Genomic DNA, 9,742 nt, shown 5'->3' on the forward strand with positions numbered 1-9,742 from the left:
GTCAAAACAAAGAAACTGTCACAAAAATCCGAAAATATAAAATTGATTTTATCTGCTTCTTTGATTTTCGATTTCCAAGCGCAAATTACGAAATAAACGAAAATTATAGTAAGGAAAATTGATAAAATCATGGAAAATATAAATTTTATTTTATTAATAAAACATAAAAATTATGTTTTCGTTATTAATTCATCGATCGATTTCAATTCTTCTCTAGGAAGCTGCCATCCAATCGAAATTACAACCAATCATCCAAGCTGCTCAGTTATTACAAGCTAGAAAATCGAAAGAAGACGTCGAAAGTATATGCGAGATGTGCAGTGCTTTAACACCACCACAAATATGTAAAATATTGAATTTGTATACGCCGGTAGATGAATTTGAAAAGAGGGTTCCTTCCGATTTTATAAAACAAGTCCATGCTAAACTACAAGAGAGACAAGACAATGCTGACCACGTAAGTACTTTTTTATCAAATGTTATTAGTATAAATCATTTTTTGAAATATCAGTCTTAGGGCTGATATACACGAGACGGCAAAGCACTAGCACATCCATTTTATTTTCTATTTCCATTAATTTTTTTTATTTTTCAGGTTCTTCTTGACGTTAATCATCATTACTCAGTCCGAATAGCATTTACTCCTTCTGATATTTGTTTAGAGGATATTGAAATTCCTGAATCAATTAATTTACCAATGCTTGTCAAGCTTTAAATTAATGGTCTCAACTTTTTATGGTTTTCGTGATGAGTTATTTTAATATTTTGATAAGAAGAAAGTAGGTAGAAACGTTAAATTTTTACCTATGGTTTTAACCTGATTTTATATGAAAAAAAGGCTTTAAATTAATTAGATATTACAAATATTATTTATTAATAGGAATTATTAAACTTAAACGTTAGTCTTAATTTCTGTATAGATTGTGTATTATAGAATTCGGTATCACGATGTTGTCAGATTTCTAAGAAAAACTGTTTTTCTGCTATATATTTTATAAAAAATGTAAGATTTTTAGTCAAAGTTTGATTATGATGTTAAACGATTTAAGTAATAGTTTATTATAGTTATATATATAAAACCAATGTATAAATTAATTAATTAATCAGAAAAAAAAATAAATTATGATAGAAATGAACGAACGTTTTATCTACACAGTGATTCAATGATGATGTGTAATTTCTAAATTAATACAAATATTGCAGATTTTAGAGCTGCGGATTAGAAAATTTTGTATTTGTCTTATAGTAAATGTTGATAAACTTATGATTCATTGATTACATGGGCTAAAAAAATAATTTTTATTACACATAAGTTGTATAAAAATGTCGAAATTGCGAATTGGGAAAAAATAATATGACTTCGTCTATTCTATGAAACTATTAGTATAGAAGGGAGCATAAAGGGAACGTTAAGGGAATTAATTAATAAAAAAATTGAAATTATATATTTATTTATTAGCACTAATCACAACCCATTTATTCTGTTACCATTTAACATAGATTTTAGTGAATTAATTAAATAAATAACGTTTTTGATTTATTTTAACGAGACCCTTGCAGTTACCGTGAATTCTATTCGCTATCGTAACATTATAATTAATGTTTTGCGGACTAAAATTGAGGTATGGACATAGATTGTACGTGGTTTACTCATGATTGTGCCACTTGCCATACAACCAACAAAACATTGGATCTTACGTGCGAGAACTTCAATTCATCAAGTGATCTGAAATCATTAGACTTCTTTTTATTTTTCAGGGGATATTTCTTCACGTAAATAGGCCATTAACAATTCAAAAGTGAAAGAATGAGGTAATTCGGCATATTAACTCTATTATTAATCCTATAGCCGAACGTTTGTTTCATGCTTACTTGTCATGGTCTGATTACCATCTTAACTACCCATTGTTTGAAACTGCAAGAAAATTGTTTTTATAAAACTTCTTCTACTTCTAATTTCTTCAGTCTCGATTTTGGGATGTCGATTCTGTCTTCTCCTCCGTGCCCATCTAGTCTTTCCAATGTCTGAACTGCGTTTCCAGTTCCAGAAGCTATTAATCCATCTCTGTTGATAAGAGAAGTTGTTTTGTCCTGCTTGTATCCGCTTTCCTTTCAGCTTCATAGGTTAATTTAAAACATATAACGTCACGCAAACTTCCGGGGACTTTGCCGGCGTTGCTGTCTTCCTTCTTTACTTATTATCAAAGATTTTATATTTGGGATGGATTTGGTTGAATCTGAAAAGCATTCGTTTTAAATTGTCTTAGTCTTCCATTATGAAAACAGCATCATCTGCGTAGCATCAATTCTGAACTCACTGCTTCACATCCTGTATCCTCTTCCTGCAGTTTTGACTCTGACTTTATTATGCGGTCTAAGTCAAGTTGGGAAAGCATTGGACTTAAACTAGCATCTTGTCTAATTGCGGTTTAGTGAGTTAGTTCTTTAACTATTTGTATCAGTTTTTGGTTAACTAGTTTTTTCAGTAGAATGCGTAAAACGTATTTGAGTTCTACTCTGTCGAAAGCGTGGGATAGGTGAACGAAGCGTAGGAAAGCCGGTTTATTATAATATTATATATATTTTTCTATAATTTGTCCCGGTATAAATATTGCGGATCTACTGTGCCTGAAGCTTTGTTAATCTTCATTTATTTCTATATTTTGGTATCATGATGCAATAACTAATTTCCATTCCAGAATACCACCCTGTATATTTTTCTCTGACTCATTTTGTGAAGCCGCAGTTACTTCTTTTTGTATCCGTTCCATGATTATTAGATGCTTTTAAAAATAGATTATACCAATGGTCATTTGGAATGTTGTTTTTAATGTAGTGGTTCTTTTTTCTGCATTTAAGAAGCATCTTTGTAAAATATATTTTCTTTGGTTATCTCAAGTACATTCAACCAGTTCGTTTTCTCCTATTTTCATTAAATTAGTATTTTAATGCATCTAAATGTTGTTGATCAAAATATTTTCATAAAGTCGAAACGGCAAATTTTATCTTTCTCCTGAAAATTATTAAAAAAAAAACTAATTTTAAAACAGAATAGACCTAAAATCAACAACATTTAAATGCGTTAATAAATCAAAAGGTTTAAGAAATTGGTATTTTATATAAGTCTGCTTTAAAAATATTTTTGCCTCAAAATGTTATACCATTTTTTAATCGAACTAACGCGTTTTGAACAAAGAATGTTTTTTACCATTTAAAAAAATAAAAAGACTGGTAAGTGTATGATATCACTAGGGTGTTCAACCCTAGTTTTTCTTCATAATTTCAGAGTAAAGTTTGATTTAATGGACAATATTAATGTATCCATTTATTTTGAAAAGTCTTGTATGTTAGTGTGTTAGTTATAAAACGAATCATTGTAGCTGTCAAAAATATTTCGTTCATATCATAGATATTCCTAAAGTTGTGATAATTGTTTACAGTTTATATTTACTTTAAAATTGTTTAAATAAAAAAAATGTTAAATAAATAAGTTTGTAGATCTAACAGCTGTTTTATTCATGACGCCATTTTTTTTTGGTAAAACCTTAGACTATAAAAAAATAACTTACGGCATAAAACGAACACGAATCTGAAGATTGAGGGAATGATATTTAGTTTTAATTTGTATTAGATGATTAAATTCAAACAATGAAACATTTTATGTTAGTTTTCTTTGCTTCATTACTTCGTACATAGTTTTCCCGATTTCAGTTAAAACACTTGTAATTGTAACTCCAACCGATTCCAAGGCATTAATTTTATCGGTGGCTTTGCCTTTGCCATCTGCAATTATAGCTCCTGCATGTCCCATTCTTCTACCAGGAGGTGCGCTCAGACCAGCGATGTAACCAACTACAGGTTTAGCATTAGGACCACCATTATGCTTTTTCAAATATTCAGCAGCTTGTTCTTCTTGTACTCCACCGATTTCACCTATTAGGAAAAATTTTATAATTATAAAACCAAAACAACTCGTGACTTTCGCACAACGTTGTCAGATTTTGGAAATATTACCTAAACATATTAAAGAATCGTAAAATAAAAACGATTATATCGAATTTTAAATTTAAAGATAAACTGCTAACCGATTATAATAATTCCTTTGGTATTTGGATCTTTCAAAAAAATTTCTAATACATCGATGAAATTAGTTCCATTGAAAGGATCTCCACCAATTCCAACAACTAGTGTTTGTCCTAATCCAAGGATGCTAGTTTGATTGACAGCTTCGTAAGTTAATGTACCTGATCTGGAAACTATGCCGACGATTCCTTTAATACAAAAAATGAAATAATATTAACTTCAACTATTTAAATATTATTTTGGTCGATACAGCGAATACTGAATCGAGTTTCTTGTACCTTCTTTGTGAATGGCGTTGGGCATTATTCCAATTTTACATTTTCCGGATGCTATAACACCTGGACAATTAGGACCGATAACTCTAGATTTTTCCTGAAATACTAAAGCATGCTTCACTTTTACCATATCATGTTGAGGTATCCCGTCAGTAATTACTACAATCAATGGAATTTCTTCTACCACCGATTCGATGATTGCCTTTAATAAAATAAAAATATTCATAACAGTTTTGTTGACTAAATATCTAAAGTTATTCAAATTAACTTGACTAATTAACTATGAAAATGAAAAAATCAACGAAAACTTTGCGTTTGAGCGTAAATTGATACGAGATCTATCTAGAGAAGCAGTTGCTGTACTGAAAAAATAACAGTATATTAAAATATCAAAAGACTTTTCCTCAGATACGAATGCTTTAATGCCTTTTTGTTACAAGTATCTCAAATTGTTTAAAATATAAATTACGGAAATTACACTGTAATGTAGGTAATCGGTTGGTAGCACTGATTTATGTTTGACTGTTGACTGTTTACTCCACCAGAATTGCGAAAAGTTGCTTAACCGCCATAAATAATTTACCTCACATAATAATATCAATATATTTACAAGAAATTTCTTCACTCTAAATTTAAATATTTTGTTTATATTTTATGACTACATTTACTTTATCTAAAAACTCTATATAATTTATTGTAAATAGTATCTTGAAATTGAAATAACCTCAAACCACCCATCCAGTCAGCTGTCAAAATTAAACTGTTCATCAGGAGCACCAACCCATTATAGAAAATTCATCCATTTTCTCAAAACATCTGAAAAATAATCCACAAAATGGGCGTTTATCTCTGGTATCATCTCTGCACTTTTATAAAATGGCAATCGAAGACGTTTGGAAAGTAATCAGAAGTTACATCAGGTGAATTTAGTAATAATGAATTACGACGTACGTTGTCCATGAGGTTTCATCAAGTAAATAGAGTGCGTTCGTAAAAATCTTTATACAGGCGTCAGTGACAAGTTTCAGCTCGAAAGACCACTCGGTCAAGTTGTCAAAATTTCTCAAATTGATTCTGGCGTTGTTATAAAATTTTTGACTAAGGAAGGATTAATACCAACACAAATCAAAAATAAAAAGGAGACTGTTTACGTATCCTCCATTTTAAACAAATCAAAAGTTAGAGAACGAGATTCATTAGAAGATAATCTATGTACTGGAGGTGCCTACTCCAGAAAACATTAAACAAAAGAAATTATAGCACAGATTGGCATTTTCGAAAAAAGTGTTCTAAGGATTCTACTCGAGCATTAGTGCAAAAGTTGTGTACGATTTTCAGAGTTTTGGCGGTAGGACCAAGAAACTAATCCTTTGTAGAAGATGATGAAACCAACTATTACTATGATCTGACAGTTTGGGGCTACGAGGTATCCTTCAAGAATCGAATAGAACCGTCAACGCGGACAAAACCAGCCGAGGTGTGTGGTTGCTTCCTGATAAAGCTCAAATCTACACTGCCTCGCTTTCCAAGGGAACTGTATACGAATGTGGCTCGGGGATTGAACAAACACCATATGGACCTGATCTGGCCCCTTCTGACTGTTTTATTCACTAATCTGAATGCCCAGTTAAGGGTTAAAACATTTAACTGCGACGATTAAATTAAAAGGCGGTGTATGAACTCTCTTGACTCTAAAGATGATAAGATGATTTTTATTGACGAAACATGATTTAACAATCATGATGCAGTGAATTAGGGTTAGATAGATATTCGTGGGCCATTCTCTAAAGGAAAATACGCTGGAATCCAAAGCGGTAGCAGTAGAATAGCGGGAATGGTTGTGTTTTTTTGCTACTATTTAAATGGAAGTTCTAATAAACAAGATTTGCTTGTGATTATAAAAAGTATAGAAATTTTTTTGTCGAATGACTATATTTATTAATACTTACTTGCGCTGCATTAGGTGGCGGTACGAAAATTATACTGGCGTCGGGGTTAACAGCTTTTTTTGCCTCTTTGACCGAAGCAAAAATTGGTAAATCAAGATGTTTTTGTCCGCCTTTTTTTGGATTGATACCTCCTACTATACGAGTTCCATATTCCAAACACAATTTACTATGTATTGTACCACTTTTTCCAGTAAAACCCTGAACTATTACTTTAGTATCTTTTGTTAAAATAATATTTTTCCTAGTATTGTCGTAGTTGCAACGAATCTTTTCAAGTCTAAACGATTTTGGTCGTAAAAATGTTGACACTTTAGAAAAAAATATTTTATACATTTTTTTATAATTGTAAATGTCAAAGTGACACTCAATGTTATCAGCATGGTTCGAAAATGGAAAATTGAAACTTCACGGGGTAATTTTAATCAATGAAAACGGTACAGGAACACAGGAACTAAAGACATCTGTAAAAATATCGTGAAAAAATTAAATGGAACGTAAAAGTGAATGATCTACACTCGAATTACATCAAATTATTATTAGAAATATGTCAACACGATTCGAAGTAAAGTTTTTGAAGCGTCAGTTATTTTCTCGAATAATTCTGCATATCAAAATTCTATGTTTATTAAGAAGTTCTGAATTTTCAGCTATTTTTGAATCATTTTTAGCTTTCACAATAAAATTTATTAAATTTGAAAGACAATCTTCACAATTTTAAAACCGTTTACCGAATTTAGTTTTCTGTTGAACTATGATGATTTCAGCATGATTGAAAACCAATGTGATGATACAAAAATAGTTAATCACCATCAGAACAGACGACAAGTTTATGAAGAAGTTCAACTAACGTAATCAGAAGCTCTAGATTTAGCACAACTGTACATTATTCTGAATTGTAAAGGAGATCAAAGGCTTCATCGTCGTAACGAAGAACATGGAGATTCAGATCTTCAATGCATCCGTCAACATGGAGATACTACAATGGAAATGGAAAAATTGTTTCGATAATTGGTTTAAACGCATCCAAAGTTTACCTTAATGGAGAATATTTTGATAAACAACAAATTCATTTCTAATTATAAATATTTGTTTTCATTCGTCGATTTCAAACCCTAAATCATCAACATCATCAAGACTTTCAATCCTTTGGATTATGGCTATCGCTTCAGTGCTATAAAATCCTTTTTTGAGGTGGATTACTCCTCGTTTTCTTTATAGTTTATCGTTTGTCTTAGCTGCTTTTGTTATTTTACATTCCTAAGTAGTAACCCTCGTACTTCGCTGTTTTTCAAAATTCTCTTGTGAGAGATAGAGAGGTCAGGTGGCTTAACCCAAAGAGCTGCAGAAAAAAGGGATAATATACCTAGATCTACGATAAAGAACAAGATAAAGAGGAGCATGTTTGCGAACAACATTTAATTAAAATGTCAGACTATGGGTTTTCGTTATGCAGTCAAAAGCTATTTGGACAAAAAAGGTGTCCTTATTTGTCAGTTCAAAAACAATCTCCCTGGCTATGAATGGACAAAAGCCTTCTCAAAAAGACATGAGAATCTGAGTTGTAGGATAAGTTCCAATATCAAAAAGGTCAGAGCCGAAGTAGATGCTTCTCTCATTGAAAATTACATTGATAACCTCAAAGAAGAGGTTAAAGATGTTTCTCCAAATAATATATTCAATTACGATGAGACGAACCATACTGATGAGCCTGGGAACAAAAAGGTTATCTGTAAGAGAGGAGCAAAATACGTGGAGAACATTTGCAATTTCAGTAAAAGTGCAACATCAATAATGATGGCTGGGAATGCTGCAGGCGACCTCTTGTCTATAGAGCTGAGCACTTGTGGTCCACATGGACTGAGAATGGTCCTGAAGGAACTCGATATAACCGCTCTAAAAGTGGGTGGTTTGATGCAGTATGCTTCGAAGATTGGTTCCAGTCAACATTGTTACCAGGTGTTAAAAATCGAGAACTTTGGAGATCTTATGAACTTATGAACTTATCTTCTCACATCAGTTTGCATGTGCTTGAGATCTGTGAAGAGAATAATATAAGGTTCGTTTGCCTTCCTCCGAATTCAACACATCTAACGCAACCATTAGACGCTGTCTTCTTTGGACCAATGAAAAGATCGTAGCGTGACATCCTCCGCAAGTACAAAGAGTCAGATTCAGGATCCCAATTTGCAACTATTCCTAAATATTTATTTCGACGATTGCTACAATAACTAATACTAAGTTTGGAAGAAAAGCTAAGAGACAATTTGACGGCTGGATTTGCCAAATGTGGAATCCATCCCTTAAACAAGCGAAGACTACTAGACCGTCTTCCACAAAAAACCAGCCCGTGGATAAAGAGTCTATAGGAGAAGCTTTTATGGAACAGTTGGAGAAGAAAAGAGCTGAGTTTTTAACTAAAGATGGCCCGAGGAGAAGGAAGAAAAAATTGCAAGTGCCTGCTGGCAAGAGTATTGCATTTGAAGAGGTTGAAGCAGCCATCTCAGAAGCAGCAAACAAACCTTCTATCAGTGCGTCGAAGAAAACGCAAGTTTCCAAAAAGAAAAACAAAAAAAAGCAAAACTCCTCTTTAGATGAAGATGATGTTGAGATGGTGTTAAAGTCTGATGGGCAAAGCGAAACATTTTCCGATCTGGAAGAAATATTACAGGAAATAGCAGGCATATCTGTTCACAGGCCTAATGATGAAGAAACACCAGTTGCGTTGAAACCTGAAAACTTTGCTATTGATAACTTTGTAGTGGTTAAGTATGATGGACAGAAATACCCTGGCAAAATTGTTAGTTTATCTGAAGAAGGACCTATAGTTGAATGCATGGAGAAAAGACTCAAGTTTTGGCGCTGGCCAGAAAAACAAGATTGCCTGACTTACGACTGTGTGGATGTTTGTCAGAAGATCAATCCTCCAAAAATAGCTTCAAAGAGGAACCAGTTCAATGTGCCAGAACTGGAAAACTAGTATGACAATATATATATGTAAATATGATGTAAACTGATACCTTTTTTTGTGCAATACAATTTTTTTTTTCAATAATATGAAGTTCGTTTCATTTATTTCCATTTCTCATCATTTCATGGATGTTTTTGAAGTAAAAGCAGGTAAAAACACAAACTAATATGTCTGGTGGTAATTTTAGCCCAACCAATTCTAAATATAGGTTTTATATGGTTTGAAAGTATGGGACAAAGTTTCCCCAATTCAAGGCAACTTTGGCCCAAACATTGAAAAAATTCAGTATAATATTGCAAAATGATTGAGGGGTCCCAATATGGTTTTAATTTAATGATATAATGTTTGCTTACACATTAAGATACAGTGAAAATTAATATAATCAATGTCAAAAGATATGGAGCTGATAAAACCATAACATAGATTTAGATTTGGGCCAATCTTACCCCAGCTGACGGTATATTAAC

At 32.3% G+C, this 9,742-nt stretch overlaps 2 protein-coding genes across 5 annotated transcripts in view; one reads left to right on the forward strand and one right to left on the reverse strand.

The window, feature by feature from the left end:
• Nucleotides 1–3,504, forward strand: part of LOC130900631 (unconventional myosin-Va) — a 30,072-nt gene extending 26,568 nt beyond the window's left edge. For all 4 annotated transcript variants that reach the window (XM_057811365.1, XM_057811363.1, XM_057811366.1 and 1 more), the window contains exons 20-21: nucleotides 218–457; nucleotides 596–3,504. In XM_057811365.1, coding sequence (XP_057667348.1) covers nucleotides 218–457; nucleotides 596–715 — 360 coding nt within the window. In that variant the 3' untranslated portion in view covers nucleotides 716–3,504. The remainder of the gene's footprint in view (nucleotides 1–217; nucleotides 458–595) is intronic.
• Nucleotides 3,505–3,610: 106 nt separating this feature from the next.
• LOC130900632 (succinate--CoA ligase [ADP/GDP-forming] subunit alpha, mitochondrial-like) lies at nucleotides 3,611–6,870 on the reverse strand. The gene is made up of 4 exons (XM_057811368.1): nucleotides 6,308–6,870; nucleotides 4,362–4,560; nucleotides 4,086–4,271; nucleotides 3,611–3,933 (listed from the first exon to the last, which is right to left on the reverse strand). The coding sequence occupies exons 1-4, from the start codon at nucleotides 6,638–6,640 to the stop codon at nucleotides 3,659–3,661; spliced, it is 993 nt and encodes a 330-aa protein (XP_057667351.1). The 5' UTR covers nucleotides 6,641–6,870; the 3' UTR covers nucleotides 3,611–3,658.
• Between the last annotated feature and the right edge of the window lie 2,872 nt (nucleotides 6,871–9,742).

The sequence above is a fragment of the Diorhabda carinulata genome, chromosome X, assembly GCF_026250575.1.
Source record: "Diorhabda carinulata isolate Delta chromosome X, icDioCari1.1, whole genome shotgun sequence".
NCBI lineage: Eukaryota > Metazoa > Arthropoda > Insecta > Coleoptera > Chrysomelidae > Diorhabda > Diorhabda carinulata.

What these genes read in the sequence shown, in the direction of transcription:
- LOC130900632 (XM_057811368.1), bottom strand. Translation starts at nt 6,640, where the DNA reads ATGTATAAAATATTTTTTTCTAAAGTGTCAACATTTTTACGACCAAAA. An exon ending in CGCCACCTAATGCAGCGCAA is followed by an intron (nt 4,561 to 6,307) that starts GTAAGTATTAAT and finishes ATTTTATTAAAG; the next exon opens with GCAATCATCGAATCGGTGGT. An exon ending in CAACGCCATTCACAAAGAAG is followed by an intron (nt 4,272 to 4,361) that starts GTACAAGAAACT and finishes TTTGTATTAAAG; the next exon opens with GAATCGTCGGCATAGTTTCC.